This window comes from Aulonocara sp. 'chitande type north' Nkhata Bay, linkage group LG18 (genome assembly GCF_057382095.1).
Source record: "Aulonocara sp. 'chitande type north' Nkhata Bay isolate Kocher_YH1m ecotype deep benthic linkage group LG18, A_spYH_male_GT1.1, whole genome shotgun sequence".
Lineage (NCBI taxonomy): Eukaryota > Metazoa > Chordata > Actinopteri > Cichliformes > Cichlidae > Aulonocara > Aulonocara sp. 'chitande type north' Nkhata Bay.
In genome coordinates, this window is record NC_141361.1 from 29672919 (window position 1) to 29697232 (window position 24314).

Sequence of the window (24314 nt, forward strand, 5' to 3'; positions counted from 1 at the left end):
ATTTCTATTTGACGGTATAACTGTTCTGGGTCCACTTCCATGCAAACACGTGGAAGGCTCCACATGGACAGAGGAGCCCAAAGAACAAGACCATGATCTGACCAGAGGTGGGGTCCAGGTGGGTTGTAAAGTGACTTGCAGAGGCCACAGCAACTTTATGTAGGCTGAAGTGACTTAAATAGCTCACACCTTACCAGATTTACCAAACGGATAGGCGAAACAGATCGGCTGATTTGCCAGGATTGCAGCTGATCTCGCCTCCTTCGCCTGCCAAACTAATTTGTTCAAGCCAATTTCTGCAGAGTATTTTGGGGATTTGGGGTCCTTTAAAAGATTGTAACATTTGCACATCGTGTTATTTAATCTTAATCTTCCAAATTGGTTTTAATCTTAGCCTGATATCAATCCAAAGTACCCCGGTTGGTGAAAACAATACACTTGTTCTCACCCAACTCATTACACCATTAATGACCCAGTGAGCCTGCATTCTACAGTACCTCCTTTAGGACTCACAAAATCTGACAATGTTTCCTAAGTGAGCAAAAGACAAACAGAACATTTAAGAATTGATACTTTGAAGATAAAAATGACAAGTTTACCATTTCAATTAACATAAAAATGTGATTCTAAAATTAAAAAAAACAAAACAGATTCAGCATCTTCTATGAAACAGCATCACTCTGTTGACATACTGCATTTATGCTTGTATTCTTTCTTGACTTCACGTTGAAGACTTCATTTAGAAAACTGGAGCCAAAAAATGAAAAGAGGACATAAAATGAGGAGGCAACAGTGCTTTCGCTAATTTGTGCTCCTTGGAATTGATCTAAAAGCTGGCACAGGGTCTCTGCAGGTGCACCAACTGTGTTATTTGTTTTTTCAAGTCTAAGCAGATTTTCTGGGGGAACAAAAGCAGTTAATTTTCTTTACTGGCTTGAGTTTACAATAGTCAGGCCATGTGTGCTCACTGTGTGTCCCCATGCTCTTACTATTCAGCACTGGGACATAATATGGATTTCTCATGGACGCTGAGCCTGCACTTGATCTTGTTAAGCACATCTCCCTGACGAAAAGCCCACACCAGGGGAAACTGTAGGTTTATTTGAAATAAAGTTTACCTTGTCACGGCGACACTGAAAACTCCAGCTGAGTTATGTTTTGCATTTCACTTATAATAACTACTATAGTTGTGCAGGACTGCTGGAGCCCATGGAAATGTTATGAGTAACTATACTTTTCAGACACATAAGGTGTAACACCAGTCTTTAAAATGTTTTTTTTTTAAGTCTGTGCAGCCTGACTTAGCTGTTTTCCCTTCATCAGTAAAAGTGTTGGAGGTGAAGTGATTAACTGTTGCAAGTGTATCTCTCCAAACATCTAACAACAACTAGCCTGACCCCAGCACTACAACCGTGAGGACTTGAGAGAATTTCTTGTTAGGGCAAAATGAATTGAAACAGCGCACTTGTACCTTCATTTGTAAAAAGAATCAGGATTGCTTAGGGTCAAGGTCAAGAAAGGGTGACATCTACAGGAAAAATCACCTCCTTGCAGATCAGATCATCATTTAATTTCAACAGATTAAAATACAGGAACTGCCTTTAAAAAAAACAACTAAAATCTATCATTTTAACAATTTAACATGTGACTCAAAAACATTCAAGCTTCAAACAAAAAGGGCACGGTATGTAGAGAACACTACAGTGTGGTCTTTATTGACACGGTTCGAACAAAACAAAGGTATGAACAAACAGCCCCAAATGTCATGGTATGCAACCTGAAAAGCAGTTCCTTCTTCTTATCTTCTCATGTTGAGCAGAAGGGTTTAAATATGCAAATATTGTGTATGGAATGTGTGTTTGATAAGGCATAAGTCCAGGATTGAGTGTAAATCGCTGTGTTGAACTGTAGTTCAGAACAATAAGGACAAGTAAAAAAGGATAGCATGACGACGCGGTGTTAACGTTTGACCTAATCTGAATGAGCCAGTCTCACAGCAACAGTACACTTTGGGTTCAGGTGAGAGTGGTGAATGTGGCACGAGATTTAAAAACAAGAAAAGGTTCAAATTTGGTTTATCCGATCTATTCTTCCTAAACTGCAAAGTGCCCACCACCGCGGACTTTCAAGGGCTTGCACAAGTCCAGGTTTTTAACTGTGTCACGACACCCGTTCTTCCACTGCCACAGAGTCTGACAGAAACACAGGAGTCTGCCAACTTGTGCCGACGCGTCTTCTTCACAGGCCGATGGTGTAGGAACGGCCTGCGGGGTTGTGAATGGCAGAGCAGGAGGGCTCCGTCACAGCCCATTCATACCAAACCTTCTTCCCGTTGTTGCAGCGCCAGAATCGCACTGTGACATCATCGTCCTGGGATATGGAGATGGGTTGCTGTTGGCAAGAAGGAGCACGGTGACTTATCTATTTACTCTCATTTATCAACTTTAGCATTTAACTCGGTACCGACTAAGGAACTTACTTTAAGAGGGAAGAGGATGGGGAACCAGGAGAACATTCCGGGTGAGTGCGTTTCTGGTTTTATACCTGCCAACAAAGAAGACTTTAAATGACAGTTCAACCAAAAGGAAAAAGAAAATACTTCTAGTATTCTGGACTGTAGATTGTAGAGATATTACACCTGCCTTTTTTTTCCCTTCTTTTTTTTTTTTTTTTTAAAAACACGATGGAAGTAGCTAGCGATGCTCAAAGCACCTGATTTTTCAGAAATCATGATCGAAACGCTCCAAAACAAAAATGTGAACATTTTCATGGACAAACTATTTGCTTTCTGCACAACTACACCCACCAACGCATCATTCTGAAACATTAATGAAGCCCTGCTGGGCTGTAATGGTAACAAGCTGCACTCTTGATTCTGTTGCTGGATGTAGACTGACAGAAAACAGGTCCTAACTTCTGCATTCATTTGAAGCAACTAGGTCATGATTTTTTTTATATGAACGTGCAAAGACTGAGTGCTAAAAGTAGGGCTGTGCGACATGTGGGGAAAGAAAAATAAATCTTATAATAATTTTTTTTACCAGTTTTCAGTTGATCGATATATTTCACAATATAAAATGAAGCATTAGTTATTAGCTTAAATGTTTCTTTCCATTCCTAACTGAAGATATGAGGTCAATTTTGATTTAAATATAATTTTCTAATTTCAAGCTCATGTAAAATAAATAACATAGGTATACAGAACAAACAAACATTTTAATTCTCTAATTTAACTCTGCTTGATGACATCGTGTCTTTTATATGAAGCTGTCTGTTGCATTCATTGACCTCTCTTTCCAACAATGTCCTCGCCTTTTGAGCCTTGGGCTGTGTGTGTTTGGGGGGCATGTTTGGTAATGCTGGCACGTTATCAGTTTTTATTTTCTCTTTCATCTTTCTCACACTGCTAACATACTGGCGTTTATGTCTGCGGTAGCCCAAACATTAACATTTCCAACTGTGTACATCAACCTAACCTGACGCAGCTCTAACTCTCTTCGAGCCACATGATTGGTTTGGCGTAGCACCATTCTGTTTGGTTTTTCATGCCATTTTCAGGCATTTATCAACACATGGCTGGAATGAATCTACTAACTTTACATTACTCTGTTGAGGAAAAGTTATTTTGCTGTGATAATCTTCATGGTTTTACCATCCAGCCCAAATTGCAAGGACGATGACAGATTCTAAAACTGGGGAACTCGTAAAAAAACCTGATGAATAAAAAACAAAATAGGCCAAAGGACAAATGGATCTGGATCTGCTGACTTACTGAGTGTGACATCTTTGTAGAGAGTGGTCTCAAAGTAGCCAGCAAAGCCATGGAGCACAGAGTTACAACCCACTGTGAATCTGAGGCACTGATACCGGTTATTGTTCATATCTGAAACAGACGGAGGGAGAGGTGGTGAGCACATGCTCTACAAGCTTATTAGAGGGATTTTAAGCGATTCCATCTACCTGTTGAGGGGTGTGTGAAGGTGAAGCAGGGTTTGGGATCAGCCAACTGGTGGAAGTTATGAAGGCGCACAACATAGGGCGTCTCAAAATGGGACTCTGGATCCTTGTCTCGTTCGCGGCATCCTCGTACTTCGTTGTAAAGCTTAGAGGATGACAGAGGAGCCAAGTAGGACGTGTACGAGCAGGGAATGCTCACGCCATCATCTGAAGGTGAGATGATATAAACAAAGGGGAAAATGAAAGTAATTAGAGTCAGGAAGCATTAAAAGGTGACGCTTTCAATATGGCTTGGTGTGGAAAAATGACCTCTGATGACTCTGCAGTGTCTACATGTGTAATTAAGTCTTCATTAAAATCCTGAAATACCTTTGAGAAAATGCTGTGCTCCATCTAAGCACTCTGGGGAGAGTTCATTGTCGCCAAATGATCCGAGCAGCTCGCTGACAATGATGTCAGCTTTCTCTGGTGCGGCCCACTCCCGCATGTCACATGACACCACCGTCACCTGATCCCCCCACTCCTCAAAGCGCCAATTCTCTAGCCTAGAGAACACACATCAATAAAATAAGCGTTGAAAGTTTCAGGCTTCACTTCAATCCCCTCCTCACTCACTATAAATTCAGACAAAATCAAAGGCCAAGCTTTTATCCAATCTATAGACTCATTCAGGTAGCGCAATTGATCTGTTGCATGCGATAATATTTTTGCTTGTACGCTGTGAAACATGGAACATTTGAAAGCATTATTTTACTCACGTCACTACAGCATTGGGATTTTTCTCCACAGCATACACCCTCAGTCTCCTGTCTGCCTGCCTGGCAGCACGCAGGGATGCATTGACCAGAGGACCCCTACCTGCTCCCAACACCATCAACACCCTGTGGAAAAAACATCATTTTAGACAAGGCTGCTACCCTGGTGGTTACCACTGAAGTTTAAACAGTCAGTGTGTGTTATCCTGCTCTACTTCCAGTGAGACTTATAGGAGTATATTATAGACTGCCATGATATTGAGGTATTAATCAATATCTGGATACAGTTCCTACTCCACAATCCTCACTTGTGACTCTTTATACAATAATTTTAGATATAGATACTTACTGAACATTAGTGTCCTTCTGCTCCTCTGGAACTCTGTCTAGCAAACATTTATATACAGCCTGCACACACAAAGAAAAGACCAAAAACAAAATGGTGTTAAATACATTTTGCCTCAAACTCTTACAGACCATTTAAACCCCTTTATTAACACCAAACACCTAAATGTCAGTGTTTTTCAAATGCTACATGAGTGACAGTCTGATTTATGTGGATAAGCTCTACATACACAGACAAATATCTAGGCGTATCTTCACATTCAGGCTGAACAGAGGCCAAAGCAAATGATAATGATTATGGGCAACAGTGTGGTGCGGTGGTGAACACAGTTGCTTCACAGTAAGAATGTTCTGGGTCCAAGTCCACTGGCTGGATCAGGGCTTTCCAAGAAAATGGACAGATGGATAATAATTACAAGCTCATAGGTAAAAAGCAACTGACCAATATTGAAAACTGATACCATCCACTAAGGAAACATGAGCCAGGAACTGAATTTTCAAAATAAGCGCAAAGGGACTGTCCACTAATAAAATTAATCACAGCTAGCCGTGTTCTCTGTGATGCATAAAAACAAATGCACTTGCATATCTGAACAGTCTGCCCAAGTAAAGTCTGTGTAGGGGAAACAATTTTACTGCATTTGTATGTCTACTGGACAAGCAAAGACCTCTCTGTAACATCTGTGCCATGCCTCCTCATACCCCAAAAAATGTCTGACTGTCTTACTTGTTGGTACTGTGAATACTTAATAGGATCCTTCTCGAACACTTCGTATGTCTGAGACTCCAAGTTGTCCATCAGAGGCTAAACAAAGAAAGCAAAACATGACGTTAAAAGGTCCTGATTAGGAGGAAAAAGCAAAACAGCCTCACAGTTTTACAATTCTACCAAACAGTGAAACTGCAGTTTCCATTCATATCTCTCGACTATGTCATCACTTCATTACTTTATATTATTAGACATGTGTACAATATGTCACAATTAACAGATTAATTCTTGACTTAAAATGTATAGTTTGCAAGGTCATTGCATTTGACCATCAAAATCTAATCTGATGTTCCTTCAGTGATCCAACCAGACATAACTATACATCTAGCTATGGCTTCAGGTTGCACAGAGGCATACAAACGTGAGCATGAAAGGGTACTTCCTCACCTGTAGAGGTGACTGCAGGTAGTCTTCATAACCCTTAGCAAAGAGCTCGTAGGCATTGGGTGCAGGCCTGTTCTGGTTGAGGTACTCCAGGTACTGCAGGTAGGATCGGAAGTCCTTGTCAGTGTGCCGACTGGTGCCTGTGAAGATGAACTGGGCCTCCAACTAAAAAAGGAGATCATTTTAATTTAAAGATTTATTTTTTCAAAAGTAGACAAAAAAAACAAAAAAACAACCTTTTTGTATTTGATTGCAGATTGTTTGATTTTAACAGAACTCAATCTATGAATGTTATTTTATACCTTGAAGAGTCGAAAGATTATTCTCTGATGGGCTTTCGACAAAACAGGGAAGCCCTTCTTATTGGTTAGGAAGATGCTGGTGGGGAGAATGGCTGCTTTGATAGGTTCTCCGAGCCATTTATCAATCACAGTGTCTGATGGCATATCTGGTCCAATGTCAACCGCTTTAGGAATACAAACGAAGCACAATCTCAGTAACAGACAGGAGCATAATTATTTCTCAATGCCCGAAGTTTGCCCCAGGTTGCTGCTTCACAGTGTGTTCTCTCACCAAGACAGATTCTCTTGTTGTAGTCACAAAGGGTTCTGAATGAGTTCCACCTATGAAAAAAAAATGAGGTAAGTAAACAAAGAGAGACAGTGTTTTAAAGGAAATCAATAGTAACCGTTTCAGCATGCAGACGGCACTCAGTTGCTCAGGAAGTGCCGTGGCATGAAACTAACCAGCTCCAAGTCTTCTCATCAACGCTTGTGTCATCAGTACAAGAGATCGGTTCATTCTCAGTCAGATCTTCCCGCATGTCCTCTGACGCCATCAGTGGGACGCGTATCCAGAACTAATCAACAAAGAGGACAGCAGCAGTTAAATGAGCACTTCCACCCACTGTCTTGACTTTTCTGACATCTTAATACAGTCTTTGTGTGCTTGTTGATTCCTGATGTGCTGCGTCTTACATTTGAGGTGTGATGTCCAGTGTGGATGTGATTTAGCAGCACTCGGGCTAGATTGGCATTACTGAGGCCCTTCAGAGGGATCATGAAGACAGGCAGGCCCAGGTAGGCGGAGAAGTTTAGCTCCTGGGCAAGAGCCTGGAGAGGAACATGGGAAAACAGATAAGATAAGCATTAAAAAGATGACACGATAACCTCACTCATATCTCAAGATCAAAGAACCCTCACAAGCACCATCAAACTCAAAGAACTTACAGCCTCTGAGTTTCTGCGTTCTGTCTCGATTTCTGAATCTGCATCGATCCATGGAGAGAGCTTCCCAACGATTAGAGTATTCCAATCTAGACAGAACAAAAGGACGGTTTAGAGAAAGCATCAAACACCTAACCATTTTACCTTTATGCTAAAATCACATTCTTCTGATGATGAGTATTTAATACAAAATATGAAAATGATTAGAATTAGTGTCTTAACATCTACTTTCCTTCTTAGGCTGGGCTTTAGCAGAACAAATGGTATTTTTAGGATTGGTCTTTCAGCACAACCTACCTACTTTCTGATGAGATTTAGTTTGCAGACAGATGTCCTGACATAAAGACTTCATTGCTCCATTAATTTTTGGCAAACTCCCGTGCTTCAGATGCAGCAAAACAGGCCCTGACCATGATAATACCACCACGCTTTTATGCTTTAATGCGGTGTTTTCCTTACTCCAAACAGTCTTTTAAACGTAAACTAGCAAGTTCTATTTTGGTCTCAGAAGCCCACATAAGATTGTTCAAATGCTCAGTATTCTTTTTGCAGAGTAGCTGCTCTCTTTTTGGTGCCCTGCTATGAACAACACGTTGTTCAGATTCTGTAACCCTTTCCATCCCGTTGAACATCAGCAGTTCCTTCCTGAATCTTTCTAAAATCTCATTTATGCCATGACACACTTACACAAACATATGTCGTCAAACTTTGATAAATTTATGTTCTATGAATAAAAAGTAATTTACTGAGAATTGTAAAGGTTGCAGTGTTTTTGGTTTAACAGACCTAATAAGTTAATTTCCACTTTTAGGACTGTAAAAACTGACTATGCTTAAATTTATTTAATATTACATTTAAATAGAATTTAAAGTGACCTTGACCCCCCCCTCCCAATAAATAAAGGGCACCAGTAGACCCCACCATGCCCAAAAATACCCTGCACAGAATAACACACTCAGTGTTTCCTCTCACTTTAGGGGGACTGATGATTTAATAGCTAGTAATGCCTCAGGCTGCAAAAGACAAAGGGGCAGGGAAACTGACCTCTGCCACATAACAGCAGGTCCGACCGGGTCTGGGCTCCAGGTCGGGATTTAGCGGGCTCCAGCTCATATTCCCTCCTGAACCTCGGGTGGAAGAGAGGCATGCACAGAAAGTCGAACCTGGATACCAGAGGAGGGAAGCACTTCAGTTAACATTCAAAATATTTATAATATCAGCACGAAGTAAAACACAAACTTGTTTTCTAAGTAATCCTCCACACAGCTCAAATATACTATGGGAGTAGGCAGAGCCTGTGTACTGCACACTTCACTACAGTGTCAAGCATCATTGTGATTCGGGCACGTGCTGGTAATTCACCGGCTAGCTTAGCAACCATCATGCACTGAGAACGTGCTAGCAAAGCAGCGCGTTCTGCTCATAAGCTCATTTCAGCTAAACAAAAATTACATGTAGAATCGAAAAACCATCTTACCCAAGTTTGGCGACCGCGGATAACGTGTCGGCTATCTCTGGCACACAATTCAAATCTCTCCCGCAGGACACCCTGCTCCCTGTGCTGGCAGACGCCATGACTTTAGCCGACTGAATGAATTGATTTCTCGGACTTTCACATTGCTCTGCCTTTAGAAGAAACTGGCGCCATCTTGGCTCCTAAGGATTGCAATGCTTGCTGGCTAACAAACGTGAGACAGAACCAAGATGGCTAATGAGTGCACAAGTTGCATATCGCGTACATTGTCGCGATAATTGTGCACCGAGCGTTGTTTAAACGTTGCCATTTGATGTTTCACGGCGACTTCTTTTTCCAAGACGAACAGCTTGCTGTACTTTGATAGAGAAAATAAAAACCAGAAACCAGATTTGAAAATAAAAACCCGGCAAGCCCTTCCTCCACTGTACAAATACAAAAAATTATTTACTACTAGCTGATAATGGGGACAATTTTTTATTTTTTATTATATTTAATTTTATGCTATGTTATTTTATTTTTTTAATATACAGATGAAAACGTATTGTTTTGTGCTGCCTGTCTGTTACTCTTTTAAATGTGCTGACAGCCTCCCGCAGCTCGCTGCACTCTACAGTACATGGACGTCTTGCTTCTGCACACATTGTTAACTATTGTATAGTTAAACAAACATTGACCAGAAATTATTTAGATAGAGACTTTTTTAGACCCACTCATTAAGAAGCAATAAAACACCACAAAAACACTTCCCTACTCATAAAATTGGTTTATTTGGCAATTTGTTCATAAATAACTAAAATTAAAAAATATTTTTTCAGCAGAAAATTCAGTGTTATGTGAAATAACATTACTGCTGAAGATGTTTTATCCTCAGATCATTTTAAAAATGGCATGCTTTATTTAATCATCAGTAATTTGTGATATTCTTTAAAAGTATGTCTGTAGTTGCTGCTGGCCAAGGTGGTCAGTCAGATAAAAACTTGTCTGTTATGATGATATATCACAGAAGCTCCTCTATTTGCCAATTCTGGTTGTGTTTTCACATGCGAACACAACGAGAAAACGGTGCAGGTCTCTGACACTGACATATGTGAAACGGAAACACCTACAGTTTCCATTGGGATCCAGGCAGGCGTGCTTTGTGGAAAGTACAATAGCCAGTTGCAGCCTACCGATGACAGTGTTGTAAAAGATGGATGAAAACAAGCAACAAAGTTTTATGACAGAATGCTGTTTGAGATGAAAGGCAAAAGATCACTTTCACTTTGGTACGTTTTGATTGATTTCTATTTATAGATTCAACTAGGCAGCACCGCTTGCTTTGCTTGTCCTTACTGAACTCCACTTGTAGGACTTGCAGAAAGTGGCTTCTGCGGATATCAGGTTCACAGCATGTAGGCTAAAATATCACTTACATAAACCATAAATGGTTTTGGATATGGAACACGGCGTGTGTATATGTGTGTGTTTTTCTACCAGCTGTCACACCTGCATGAGCTATAAAAGCGCAAGAACTCAGAAGCAGATGAGAAAGAGTAGCAGCATCCGCCCTCTACAAACCAGATCTGTTAGATTGTGTTTGATCAGCTTTTCAGTGGATAGACTGTGTTTGAGAACAACTTTTGTTTACTTTTCAACAGAAAAGATGTTCTGATTTTGTGATCAAGTATCTGTGTCTACACCATCATGGCTTTGGAAGATGTTTGCAGCTTCAAAGAAAGGCCGGTGCAACATAAATGGTTTTCTTTTTCATCTCTGGGGGACGCAGCAATTCCATTTCCTACGAGTGACTGTTACAACCTAAGATACTCAAGACTGGAAACATCTGAAAACAACTGTGGAGTTCCACTGCATTTTTTTATACCACCTCTTCCACATTCCTCCTCTTTCATCAACAGACCGTTGTCATCCTTCTGCCCACCCAAAAATTCAATGACAGTCCAGAAGCCTTTCCGTTTGGCTCATGGAACAACAACCCTGGGTTTCATCTTCCAAGGTGGGGTAATAGCAGCAGCAGACACACGTGCCAGTGCCGGGGGGCTTGTTGCCTGTCCGGCTGTTCATAAGATCACCCCTATTCACTCTCATCTAGTGGTCACATCTTCTGGTAGTGGTGCAGATTGCATGCTGTGGGAGAGAATTCTGATTAGAGAGATCAGACTGTACCAGTTACGGCATGGACATCGCCTTTCAATACGTGCCACAGCTAAGCTCCTTTCATCTATGCTCCATCCTTTTAAAGGTACTGAAATGTGTGTTGCTCTTACACTGTGTGGTTGGGATAAGCAAGAGGGTGCCGTTGACTGTGCAACAAGTTTGGAAGACTCACCCTGGATGACTGATGATAGCTCCTTGGCTGTTTTTAGTAACCAAAACATTACTGCAACAACTTCTCCAAACAGCGGTCCAAAGCTTATATATGTGTGCAGTGACGGAGCCCGACTGCAGGGAGATGTCTTCTCTGTGGGCTCAGGCTCACCTTATGCTTATGGAGTCTTGGACAGAGAGCTGAGGTGGAGCCTGAGTAAAGGAGAAGCCATCTCATTAGCAAGAGAAGCAGTGTTCAGGGCCACTCACAGGGATGCCTACTCGGGGAACAATGTGGATCTTTTCCACATCACAGCACAAGGATGGAGCCAGAGAAAGAGAGAGGACTTGAAAGAAGAATATTACAGAGATAAAGAAAAGAAGGGAAAGAAAAAGAATGACAAACTCAAATAATACTCAATAATCAAAAGCATTTATGTGTGGGAGGAAATTATGATGTTATATTTATCATTGAAAAGTAAATTTAATAATAATCACACACATTTACACTCTGATGGATGGATCGGAGAGTAACTTGGGGTTAGTATCTTGCCCAAGGATTCTTGACATGCAGACTGGAGGAGCCTGGGAACAAACCACCAACCTTCTGATCAGTGGGTGACCTGCTCTACCTCCTAAGCTACTAATGGGCAAGCACAGTGGCTTGAGGTTAGCGCTGTTGCCGTACAGCAAGAAGGTCCTGAGTTCGATTCCACCATCTTTCTGGGGTCTTCCGGGGTCTTTCTGTGTGGAGTTTGCATGTTCTCCCTGTGTTTGCGTGGGTTCCCTCCAGGCACTCCAGCTTCCTCCCACTGTCCAAAGACATGCAGTTTGTGGGGATAGGTTAATTGATTAATCTAAATTGCCCATAGGTGTGAATGTGGGAGTGAATGTGAGCGCAAATGGTTGTCTGTCTCTGTGTGTTAGCCCTGCGACAGACTGGCGGCCTGTCCAGGGTGTACCCCGCCTCTTGCCCTATGACAGCTGGGATAGGCTCCAGCGCCCCCCGCGACCCTGAAAAGGATAAGCGGAAGTGAATGGATGGATGGATAATAATAATAATAATAATGATAATAATAATAGCTGTGGAATAAAAGGTATTTCCTTTACCTCACACTTTTTTTTAACCAATACACCGCCACAGACACAGGGGGCGCTGTTTGATTTTGTTACCGTGACAGAATAAAAAAAACTACCGCGGCGGATGTTGCTTGTTCATCATACAGTTTCAAAGATGGCACTTGCTAGTGTGTTGAGCGGTGATTCTGCGGATTTTTCGTTTGATAGTAGCCAGTCCTTTGCTTTTGGTGGCGGACCCGGACCAAGAGGTCTGGGGTTAGAAGGCACGCCCGAGGACAGCCTCAGTTTTTCCGTTAAAAACCCGCTGTGTGTCGGAGACGATGATGGCGTCGAAAGGAAAATAGAGTTTCTGCATGGAACCACCACCTTAGCATTCAAAGTAAGTTAACGGTCCAGTTATTGTAGCTATATGGTATAAGAAACCCCAGTAGCAGTTGTATACCTGTCTAAACTAGACGTTTGATAAATTTTGACTTTACATATCATACGCTAGGGTTTCCGGTATAAATTGTCTCTGATGTTAGCATGCTAGCGTGGCTACAAATCGCTTTCTCATGACAGATGTGCATGGTACACGAGATAGGTGATGTGCACTTAAGTAAACGTAAACAAGTAATCTCTCTAATATGTTTACTATGTATAGTATTAAGACAAATCGTGAATTACGTAGGCTTACGTTGACGTTTCTCAGTCAATTTAAAAGCAAAAATGTGGGTGTTTTAATAACATAGTCACGTGAATTTATATAGTAGGAAATCTGACGTGTTCTTCCGTAAAAAGTGCAGCAAGTACACACTTTTTGATGGTTACAACTTAAAAGAGCTACCTAAACGTGTGTTATTTCCAAAGTGATTTGTGCTGAGTATGTAAATGTATTTCATCCATAGGAGAGCCTAACCGACACAGGATATTTTGGCTGATAGTATACATTTTTAAGGGTTTTAAAATAAACTCGTGCCTTTTATATACTTGAAATATGTTCAGTTATATACTGAAAAGGCAAAATGGATGAAAATAGTGCGTTCCTCACAAACTAATCGCCTACCACCTCTTCAACTTGAACCCCAACTTTTAGACACTGTGTAGCGTGTTGTAAACAACAGAAGCAGCCCCAGGTGTTGGGGAAAGTACACGGAGAGACCATTTCTCACTTATCTCGAGTATCGTTTTATATATTTTGCTCCGAGGAACGTACACATATCGAGAAATATAGTAAAATAAAAATGTAGTTGACCTGTCTTAAAAAAAAAAAAAATGTAATTGATACTGGCCAACTATGTATTAATCAAAAACAATTTACTATCAAAAGAATATTACATCATTGCTACCTTTTTGTTAAGACAATTTGCAACACATTTCTGTCAATATTAATTAAATGCATACATGAATGAAATTTGCAAGTCCATATCTTTACATCACATCATGTTAGGGGTTAAAATGTGATGATCTTTCATTATTATGTCATTACTATGTTCAGTGACGTTGCAGTAGGAAGGAGAAAAGCACAAAGGCCCTTTAATAAGATTCCTGTTAATTGTATTCAGATATATACATGTATAATGTGTTGAATGAATTAAAGTCACACTTTCTGTGAGTCTTCTTTTCAACTGTGAGTTCTCCATACCTGCTTTTCTAAATGTTATTGTTAAAACACACATGAAGTTTTGATGGAAGAAGACGTGTATTCGATTAGTCATGACTGTGATGCGCACAATAAAAACAAACTTGCATGCTCACGAAAAGAAGCCAAGAAATCTCTAGAAAGTGGAAATGTTCTTTTTGATGTTGTACATCAAAGTAGAAAATCTAAAAGGGGGGAAAATAAATCTTGATTTCTAGAAAGTTTAAGGCTTGCTGTTGTTTTTTTGTGCTGTAAAGATTTAAGCAGTGTCTCTGAGGATACATTTATTTGTAATTAACAATCCTTCCCTAAAAAACCACCAAGATTCCATTGACAGGCTTATAAACTGGCATGTACAATTGGCGATGCATAAATACATTCTGCCTGTGTGCCGTAGAAACCCCCGATTGAAAACATTTAAAACAGCATGAAAGAGCCTTGCTGTTGATTTGTCATCACAATTGAAAACAGCCATTGTAGTCTTCTCCCTCAGTTTGTCAAACGCTGTGGAGCAGTGTAAATACAGAACCCTGCTGATGGCTTTTGTCTCTTCAGGGGATTTGTTGATACAAGTAAAAGATAAAAATAACGCCATCCTTATCCCTTAATCCCTTAATGAAAACATCCCCCACAGACATCTCCCTCTGACTGGCCAAATCTGTTGTCTACTATACTTGCTTCTGTGACTGTCAGTTCGCTGATAGAGGATTTTGGAAGGAAGAGCAAAAGTCTTTCCTCTTATCCAGCAGCTTTCTGCTAGAGCCGAACCGTATATTGCACCTCTCTGACAGCTGTAGAGCAGCAGCTCTTTTTTTTTTTTTTTTTGGCCTCATTTAGGCAGAACTGCTGCAAGCGATCTCTTACTTAAATTTAGAGCAAGTGACTCTATTCTGTTAAAAGAAGTGGATGTAGGGGAGGGCATTAAAATGTATTATGCACTGGTAAGTAGTGTAGCTGTTTAAGAGAGAGGGGCACTGATTGCAAAGTTCTGGGCCACTGCTAATGTTTAAAATGACAATTTGGCTGCGAGCCAGTTCCAGTTGATTTTAACTGTTTAACCCAACAGATCGATCGATCACTGACATCGGTAAATGCCATCTTTGTGTCTTTTCTTAATCAATGTACTGATATCAGTCTATATATCTAGTACTTTAAACATATGGTTTTGTGAGGAACTTGTGGAAATTCGTTCGGTTCGTAAGCAGATACAAGTGTGGCCAGAAGGGTCTTCAGAGGCTTTACAGGACTGCTTTAACACCACAGACTGGAACATGTTTAAGCAGGCTGCCACCTACAACAACACCACTGACCTCCAGGAGTACGCAGAGACTGTTACAGCCTACATCAACAAGTGCATTGAGGATGTAACAGTCACGAAAACCATAACTGTCCGGGCCAATCAAAAACCATGGATGACAGGAGAGGTCTACAGGCTGCTGAAAGCTCAGAATGTTGCCTTCAGAGATGGAGACGAGGCAAGCCTGAGGACAGCTAGGGCCAACCTTTCCCGTGGCATCAGAGAGGCTAAGAGACAGTACTCCAGGAAAATATCCCATCACTTCAAAGACAGCAGAGACTCACGGAGCCTGTGGCGGGGCATTCAGACCATCACAGATTACAAGCCCCCACCACAGACTTGTGACAGTACTATCCCCCTGCTGAACGAGCTGAACACTTTCTTTGCTCGCTTTGAAGTCCGAAACAGCACCACTGCACAGAAGACCTCACCCCCTCCTGGTGACCAGGTGATGACTCTGTCCCCGGACAGCGTGAGGAGATCCCTCAGCAGGATCAATGCACGTAAAGCTCCGGGTCCTGACAACATTCCTGGTCGTGCACTGAGAGACTGTGCAGTGGAACTCACTGATGTCTTCACAGACATCTTCAACATATCACTCATCCAGGCTGTCGTCCCCACATGTTTTAAAGCCACCACAATCATTCCGGTTCCAAAAAAGTCATCTCCCTCCTGCTTTAATGACTACCGTCCTGTTGCACTTACTCCCATCCTGATGAAGTGCTTCGAACGACTAGTCATGCAGCACATCAAGACTGTCCTGCCCCCCTCCCTGGATCCCTTCCAGTTTGCGTATCGGCCCAATCGCTCAACCGATGATGCCATCTCCACTGCACTCCACTCAGCACTCACACACCTGGACAAAAAAGATTCATATGTTCGAATGCTGTTCATAGACTTCAGTTCAGCATTCAACACTATAATCCCCCAACAGCTCACTCAAAAACTGGTCCAGCTGGGGCTCAACACCTCACTGTGCAACTGGCTGTTGGATTTCCTCACCGGAAGACCTCAAGCAGTACGGGTCGGCAGTAATACATCCAGCACCATCATTTTAAACACGGGGGCCCCGCAGGGATGTGTGCTGAGCCCCCTCCTCTTCACTCTGCTGACCCATGACTGCACTCCATCACACAGCTCCAACCTCTTCATCAAGTTTGCGGACGACACAACGGTGGTGGGTCTCATTAGCAACAGGGATGAGACCGACTACAGAAGTGAGGTGAGACGCCTGGCCACGTGGTGTGCTGACAACAATCTCTCTCTGAATGTGGAGAAGACGAAGGAGATTGTTGTGGACTTCAGGAGAATGCACACCCAACATGCTCCTCTGACCATTGACGGAGCGTCTGTGGAGAGAGTGAGCAGCACCAAGTTCTTGGGTGTGCACATCACAGAGGATCTCTCCTGGACGTACAACACCACAGCACTGGCCAAGAAATCACAGCAGCGTCTCTTCTTTCTCCGCAAACTAAGAAGAGCAGGAGCTCCAGCCCCCATCATGTACACTTTCTACAGAGGCACCATCGAGAGCATCCTGTCGAGCTGCATCACTGTGTGGTTTGGAGCCTGCAATGCGTCCTGCCATAGAACCCTCCAACGCATAGTGAGAGCTGCAGAGAGGATCATTGGTGTCTCTCTCCCCTCCCTCCAGGACATTTACAGCACCCGTCTCACTAAAAAATCCCTTTGCATAGCGGCTGATCCCACGCACCCAATGCAAAGCTTCTTCAAGCTGCTGCCGTCGGGGAGGAGACTGCGGAGTCTCCAGGCCAGGACCAGCAGACTGAAGGACAGCTTCATCCATCAGGCTGTCAGGAAGCTAAACTCCCTCCCGATTCTGCCCCCCTCTCCCCTCTTCTCCACCACGGTCTCACTGAACTCTGTCACACACACACACACACACTCACTCTCTGACGCACTCCAGTCACTTTGTGGAGCATTGGACTGCTTAAGCATTGGACCTCATAAGACTTTGTTGTTACACTATCTCTTACCGTACACTACTAAATCCCCATTTGCACTATTTGCCTATTTTGCACCACTATGCCTTCTTACTTGAATATTGTATATTGTATATTGCATAGCTTTTTTTTGTTATACGTAAAATTGTATTGTATTTATTTAAATTTTTACTTTTTAATTATTTTATTTGCATTTTTCTAATCACTAGGGTTTGAGAGTAACGCAATTTCTATTCTGTGTATGTCCTGTACATGTGGCAGAATTGACAAATAAAGTTGACTTGACTTGACTTGACTTGAAATGTGGGCTACCCGACCCATTTTTTGACTGCTGTTTCCCCTCTCAGTTCCAGCATGGAGTTATCGTTGCAGTGGACTCTCGAGCCACAGCGGGCTCCTACATCGCGTCACAGACGGTCAAGAAGGTGATTGAGATCAACCCCTACCTACTGGGTACTATGGCTGGAGGAGCTGCAGACTGTAGCTTCTGGGAGCGCCTGCTGGCCCGCCAGTGTCGCATCTACGAGCTTCGCAACAAGGAGCGCATCTCAGTGGCAGCCGCCTCCAAGTTGCTTGCTAACATGGTGTACCAGTACAAAGGCATGGGACTTAGTATGGGAACCATGGTCTGTGGCTGGGACAAGAGAGGACCAGGTAACATCAACAGTTATATCTGACATGGACATGTCATTTTGTCTGGTTATAAACTGATCTAGATAGAATTTGTACTACTTTAAACTGTACCAGTATCAAGATATGCAGTGCTTCCTTGAACTGATTGTAGGACAATTTGTATAGTGTCAAATCAAAACAACATTTTCCTTGAGGCACTTTCTAGTGTAAGGTAAAGACCTTACAGTAATACAGAAAACCTATAATGGTACAGTAATAAACATATTTTAGCTAACATTCACCCACATTCTGTCTACAATGAATATATCAGAAGCAGCTTGGGATTCAGTGTCTTGCCCACAGATGCTTTGGCATGGAGACTGGAGCAGTCAGGGATTGAATTACCAACCTTCCAAGTAGTAGATGACCTGTTCTACTTCCTGAGCTCCATTATCTCCCCTAATGGGGAGATAAAACTGGCAATCTGGAATCAAGTTGACCTCATGAAAAACTATGCAGTCTGTGAAAATTGTTCTTGAAAATGGTAAATTTGGAGAAAGAGCAGCAGAACGACATCCAGCAAAGTACAGCTGGCCTGGAAACCAAATGTGGACTTAGTGACTGAGTCCAACACTTGTCTGCCTGCTGCTGGTTCTCCTAAGAGTGGCCTTCCAGCTTGGAGTAGATCTCTGAAGCAGAGCAAGGGGCACAAGTTGAAGTGTGTATGAATACAGGGAAAGAGGCTTTCTGGAGATGGAGCTGAATGTGTAGCCAAATTAGCCTCCTGTCAAAACAGGAGAGTCCAGGTGGTTAGCAGCTAAACTTTAAAAATATAAAAGAGGGGATTGTGAACTGGTGAATGTATGCTGATTTTGTCTTACTCAAAAAAAAGTCCCTAATATTCTTGTATGGGATATAAATGTTTAATCTCTTTGTTGCCGTTTGTGATTCAGCTTTTAAGTAATGCACTTAAATCTACTCAACACACATCAGCTTTTCTCTCTTGACATATGCTAATGGGTCTGTTTTTATGTGAAAGATTATTTTGGCAGCTTAATCATGCATCGGTTTTGTTTCTCAGTGTTGTCAAAGATCCTTAGTCCCAGGCAAATTTCAAAGAGGCTTCATTATTCATTCATTCTTCATTATTTTTTAAGCATGAGTTTGGACATGAGTGGTTAGCTGTTTATTATTTAAATGAAATATACTACAGCTGGGCTGTGTGGATAATTATCATTTAAGAAAAAAACAAACATATGCATTACTCCGGGTTAGCCACTAGGTGTCACTGCAGCCTTTCTTTTGCTCTGTCTGTTTTAGTACCTTAAGCTGTGGCTTTTGAATACCACACAGTGTGAGGCTGTACATCACAGAAGGTGTGCTTAAAGAGGCCGCCACGGTGACACAGTAATGGGAAATCGATGAGGCTGGGACTGCAGGCCAGTGAGAGCACGGTGGGATGATGGACATTGGGTCTCAGCCCTGGACAACTGGGTCGTATGCATAATGGCCATACACGTGCTGAGATCGATGGTGGCTTTGTATGGAAAGCCAAGAGGTCTCTGTGAACAATGACAGCCCGCTGGTATGCCAACAAACGCAAATGACACGTGTTAAATCCCGGGCAATCAATTGGGGAAATAATGATCCCTGTATAAGTTCAATATGTATGCGGGCTTTGCCATGGTTCCCACAATGCCAGTGATTGAACGGAGAGGTAAATGTCATGTAAATTAAATCAATCACGATTAGGTGGGAAGCTCATTAACCAGCTACAATCATGTCAGGCACTTATTCCCCTGATGAAGTGTCTTAAGCTCCATGCAGACTAAATTGAATAAAAGCGACATTGAGGAGCTTGACAAATATGGCTCAATGTAATAACATTGCATGTTATGACACTCACATAATCAGGGCACGGTTAATGCTTGATAGCTGGATAGCGGCTTTGGCTTTGACAGAGGAAAAAGTGATTGTACCTTGCGTGGCACCCCCCCAGTGCTCTCTCTAAAGACATCAAGGCTTCGTAATGAGCTGATATGTGATCCACTGAAATGTAGCGTCATGGCGACAAAGCCGAGCAATGTTTGATACGAGTCCTCATCAAAGAAGACCCATGTGGCTGTCGGTTTCGAGCAGGTCCCAAGGGAATGATGTAATCGCTTTTTCTCCTCTGTACAACTGCTGCTGTCTTTTTACTCCTGAGCCAGTCATGAATTCTAGGGGGGGAAGGACAGATGACAGACACTGACCTATTTGAGGCTACCCACCCATGCATCCTTACTTACACTGTAATACTGTCATTCCATCCAGCTGCACTGGCTGCTGTTTTTAAAAAAAAAAGAAAAGAAAAAAGGCTCTTCGAGCACCTGTCAGCTGATTGATGGAGTAGAAGGAGCCTCTCCTGGCTGCAGAGCTCCACCATCCAAACGACACTTCCGCTCTGATGTGTGCCTTGCAAATTTTAACCTCCCTCTTCCACCCCCCCACCCCCCTTCCCCTCGCCCTTGGTTTTCTGAGCACTCCTCATCGGCTGCATGTGTTTCAGACTGTTAAGTGATAAGTGATTGCATTGGGCGCTACAAAGATCCCAGGTGTGAGGGTTTTTTTGGTTTTTTTTTTTAATGGATGTGGGAAGTATCTTTTGGGTGCCGCTCTGCTGCTATACTTGGACCTCCTAAAGAGTCCTCATCCACCTCCGTCAACTGTGCTACTCAACACAAGAGGCTGCCTTTACAACTCTCTCTGCCTGCCCATTATGTTTTTAACGAGTCCCTCACAGTTTTCAAGAGGAACAGGCAGGTCTTGGAATGGCAAATTACCCCCGTGCATAGGCAGGCACTGGATGATTATCATGGCAAGCTAACGACAGGCTGAGGAAGCTGCAATTTGCCAGTTGAAAGCAATGGTAAGCTCCCCCCAAAAAGCAAGTGGCTCTCTATCCCTAATAGACTGTCACTAGTTTAGCTGCGAATCTCTGCAAGCGAGGGTGTGCAGTGTGAGGGCATTTTGAAGTGTTTTTTAATGTGGGAGATGAGAGATAGCGGTGGATATTAGGTAATTTTCCATGCATGTGTTCCTGCGTTTGTCTGTGCATCATTTTCACAGGTTTGAATTTGTGAAAGCAGTATGAAAAAACATGCCTTTTCGCAGGCTGTCTTTTTACCATCTGCAGGCTGACTGTGGGCGAGCTCACAGGCTGGTGCTAGTCACCCGTTCCACGTCACTCCGGGATGAGGCCTAGCGAATGTGTCATAGCGCGGAACAAAATGTCTCGCATGTGTCCACGAAGCGTGGTGTGGAGCAAACTGTCCCTCACAGGTCCATCAGAGCATTGTGAGTCTGCGGTGCACATAAGATTACATGTTTGGGGTGGAGGCAGAGCTTGTGCCTCCATGTGATGCTCAAGTGTGTAAAGGTTAAAGAAATGTGTGTGTTTGTGTGGAAGAAGTGCGCTGTACTTGTTTGACGTCTACAGGATGTGAGCGCGATGTTGTTCTTTGCCCTCCCTGGCGAGGTGCGAGATGCTGTTACCTGCGAAGCTCAGGTTGTGGGTCGATAGTTAATTTTTGGCCTGTTTGCGGGGATCAATAAGATCCAGAGCAGGGCCCCTGGGCGGACGGCGATGTGGCCCCCGCCTTGTCAGCAGGTTCTGCGGCCGGCTTCGTTTTACTTGAAGAGGGTGCAGCTGTTCATATCTGCCAGCCTTACTTCACTTAGAGAGGTTGCAGCTGTTCATATTCTCTCTCTCTCTCTCTGGAGGACATGCCGTGCGTGAGCGTTTCCAAGATCGCGTGTGTGTGTGTTTGTTTGTGGGAGCACTGCGGTGTTAGATGTACACCATCTCAGTTTTCCTGTCAAAGCGCAACATCTAGAGAAATACAACTCCCTTTACACGGTTTCTCTGTCCTCTTTGCCTTCCTGTCCTATTGACCCACCCGTTGTCCTTTCTGTTCCTTTTTTTTGCTTTTCAGGATTGTACTACGTCGACTCAGAGGGGAACCGGGTGTGCGGCGACTTGTTTGCGGTGGGGTCAGGCTCCATGTATGCCTACGGTGTGATGGACAGCGGCGTGAGACACGACCTAACGGTGGAGGAGGCCTGCGAGCTTGGCCGTCGCGCCATCTACCAGGCCACGTACCGCGACGCCTACAGTGGAGGGCAGGTCAACCTGTACCACGTCCACAGCGAGGGCTGGACCAGGATCTCCCAGGACGACGTGCTCGTGTTGCACCACCAGTACAAAGATCAGGCGTAGTTATAGAAAACAACATAACGTAGAGCCGGGTGAGGGTTGGGAGAGATGAGGGAAGGGGTAGGAACTTATTCTAGTATCCAATGTTTAGCTGTTCTGAAATGCCAGAAAGGGTTGACACATAATAAAAAGGACTCATCTGCAGATTGACTGCGACTCACATTTCTTCTGTGACTTGTTGCTAGCTTCAAGCCTTTATACTGTACATTTTTAACAATGCCAGTGAGCTCCACTCGCCCTCCACACAGTATGATTTGAGGGGTTGCAGAGACAGGCCCGATGACTCAAACATGCTTTAATACAGTGTGGGAGTAGTGTGGTGCTTGCCCTACATACATTTCATTTGGATCGTACTCTTAGAAACTGCATCGCCTTCTTCAATAAAACCTGTGATGTTCTCTCTTTTTTTTTCCAAGAGTCTTGCTTTTGTTATTTCGTGGGAGGGCCAATTCCATCTTTGGGTCACAAGATAGTGAATTGTATTTCTTAGAATTTCCTATTTATGCAAATGTTTAACGGGATCGCTTCCTTTTCCTTTTGATGTAGTCGTTTTGCCGCTCGTTGTGTTTACATTTCAGTCATCTGTTTCCCTCCACAGATGTGGGGATTTTGGAGGTACATCCAAAATCTGTGTAGTCTCCTCTATACGTTGTGTTTATTAGTGGGGAGTAGTGCTGTCTAAATAGCACTATTTAATTGCGTACCACCAGCCTCAGTAATTGTGCCTCCTGAGTTGTAACAGTATGTTTTCTTCCCCTCATTGATAATGTTCCCTTCCTCCGCTCACGTTGCACAAATGCGCCTTTTAATTGGAAGGGGAAATTTATTCTTTAATTCCTCCCTGACACCCTTAGCTTCTCAGCGTGCAGTGTTGTGTGCCACCCTGCCATGGTGTTTTACAATGTAACGACCTGCGCTAGCGGTGTGTCCCCCTCCAGCGGTTTTTATGGCCCGGAATAAACACTAATAAAGGCGATGGGGTAGACAGCCGGAGCCGGCGCACTTTCAAACCGTGGTTAAAAACTAGTTTCACAGGTGACTAGTTAGCAGATGGAATAGAAATGGGATTTCGATAAATGGAAATGAGTGAGTCTCGTCTGCGATGCTGCTTCTGTTAAATGAAGTGATGGGGAATTGCAGCATCAATAGAAGCAGATACTGAAAGAGTGATGACGCATGCGTCCGTGGAGAGATGCTAAAATGGAGCAGATGTGTTAAACTTTGTATTCAAATTTTGAGAAAACTGTAACCACACATGTCCTCCCTGGCTGGCTTCAGGAGTTGGAGGATGGATTTTTTTTCCCTCAGAAATGAGTTGAATATGACTCAGAATGGTGGATAAAGACTAGGTCCTCCAGTGCCATTACGTATCCAGTGCACTGCATTGTCATCTAAGTAGGAAGGCTTTTCTTGATAAAAATAGCCGGCTTTTAGAGGCCGTGGTTTTTGTCCATAATTGCTTGTTGAGATGTCATTCAAACAAAAGCACAGTGGAATGTGTGTGTGTGTGTGTGTGTGTGTGTGTACATGGAAACATTGACCAATTGTACTCCCAGATAGCAAGACGACATTGAATTGATGTTGATTTTTCATCCGATCCGTCGTTATGATCAGGGTTGAAATGCCACTGTTGTAACAACATTGAAATACTGTGGTAAACCGACGGTCTTACTATAGGGACGTTGAAATAATGTTGATTTACCGTTGTTTTTTTGTCATTGATATTTGATCTATTTGTAGTCGACCAGGTGACGACAACAACAACGTCGAGAAAACGTCTACTTATAGTTGACCATCATTCGGCGCCGGTCACCATCAAAAAGCCATCGATTTGTAGTTGAGCGTTAAATTGCATTGCAACTGAGCGGGTTCAAGCTTGAACCCAGCATCCAAACAGAATATTACTGAAGTACCCTAATCAGCCAGATGTAGTTAAAAAATATTTACCAGTATTAAATCTTTCTCTGGTGACGTCAAGTTTTTTTTTCTTTACTAAAACAGCAAAAGAGAAAGAATACTCTGTTAAAAAACACTTTGCCATGGTGGATGAAGTATATTTTTTGAGATTTGCCTACAGCTACCTAGTCTTACAATAGCAGTCTTGTCAAGCGGGGATAACAGGAACAGTTTGAGGAGTATGTGGAAAAAAATAAATTGAAAAATCATAGATGTAACCTTAGGGTGTAATCAAAGAATGACACCCAAGTTTCCAACAATGGTTACAGATCGTGACCGTGAATTTGAAAAGAATAATTGCACCGCCCTGAC

At 42.8% G+C, this 24314-nt stretch overlaps 3 protein-coding genes across 3 annotated transcripts; 2 read left to right on the forward strand and 1 right to left on the reverse strand.

Annotated features, from left to right (window-relative positions):
- Positions 1-1548: 1548 nt before the first annotated feature.
- On the reverse strand, positions 1549-9150 carry prmt5 (protein arginine methyltransferase 5). The gene is made up of 16 exons (XM_086272639.1): positions 8914-9150; positions 8481-8599; positions 7440-7525; positions 7188-7322; positions 6957-7069; positions 6784-6833; positions 6513-6676; positions 6214-6375; positions 5785-5862; positions 5062-5120; positions 4716-4838; positions 4327-4502; positions 3961-4164; positions 3773-3883; positions 2480-2544; positions 1549-2391 (listed from the first exon to the last, which is right to left on the reverse strand). Exons 1-16 carry the CDS (start codon positions 9009-9011, stop codon positions 2239-2241), a joined length of 1896 nt encoding a protein of 631 aa, XP_086128765.1. The 5' UTR covers positions 9012-9150; the 3' UTR covers positions 1549-2238.
- Positions 9151-10519: 1369 nt separating this feature from the next.
- On the forward strand, positions 10520-11631 carry psmb11a (proteasome 20S subunit beta 11a). The gene has a single exon (XM_086272228.1). It carries the CDS (start codon positions 10597-10599, stop codon positions 11629-11631), a length of 1035 nt encoding a protein of 344 aa, XP_086128354.1. The 5' UTR covers positions 10520-10596.
- Positions 11632-12396: 765 nt separating this feature from the next.
- Positions 12397-22451, forward strand: psmb5 (proteasome 20S subunit beta 5). Its single transcript, XM_086271469.1, has 3 exons — positions 12397-12676; positions 17527-17833; positions 21766-22451. The coding sequence occupies exons 1-3, from the start codon at positions 12422-12424 to the stop codon at positions 22047-22049; spliced, it is 846 nt and encodes a 281-aa protein (XP_086127595.1). The 5' UTR covers positions 12397-12421; the 3' UTR covers positions 22050-22451.
- The last annotated feature ends 1863 nt before the right edge of the window (positions 22452-24314 follow it).

What these genes read in the sequence shown, in the direction of transcription:
- psmb5 (XM_086271469.1), top strand. Translation starts at nt 12,422, where the DNA reads ATGTTGCTTGTTCATCATACAGTTTCAAAGATGGCACTTGCTAGTGTG. An exon ending in CCACCACCTTAGCATTCAAA is followed by an intron (nt 12,677 to 17,526) that starts GTAAGTTAACGG and finishes TTCCCCTCTCAG; the next exon opens with TTCCAGCATGGAGTTATCGT. An exon ending in CTGGGACAAGAGAGGACCAG is followed by an intron (nt 17,834 to 21,765) that starts GTAACATCAACA and finishes TTTGCTTTTCAG; the next exon opens with GATTGTACTACGTCGACTCA.
- psmb11a (XM_086272228.1), top strand. Translation starts at nt 10,597, where the DNA reads ATGGCTTTGGAAGATGTTTGCAGCTTCAAAGAAAGGCCGGTGCAACAT.
- prmt5 (XM_086272639.1), bottom strand. Translation starts at nt 9,011, where the DNA reads ATGGCGTCTGCCAGCACAGGGAGCAGGGTGTCCTGCGGGAGAGATTTG. An exon ending in AACGCAGAAACTCAGAGGCT is followed by an intron (nt 7,323 to 7,439) that starts GTAAGTTCTTTG and finishes GTTCCTCTCCAG; the next exon opens with GCTCTTGCCCAGGAGCTAAA. An exon ending in CAACAAGAGAATCTGTCTTG is followed by an intron (nt 6,677 to 6,783) that starts GTGAGAGAACAC and finishes GTATTCCTAAAG; the next exon opens with CGGTTGACATTGGACCAGAT.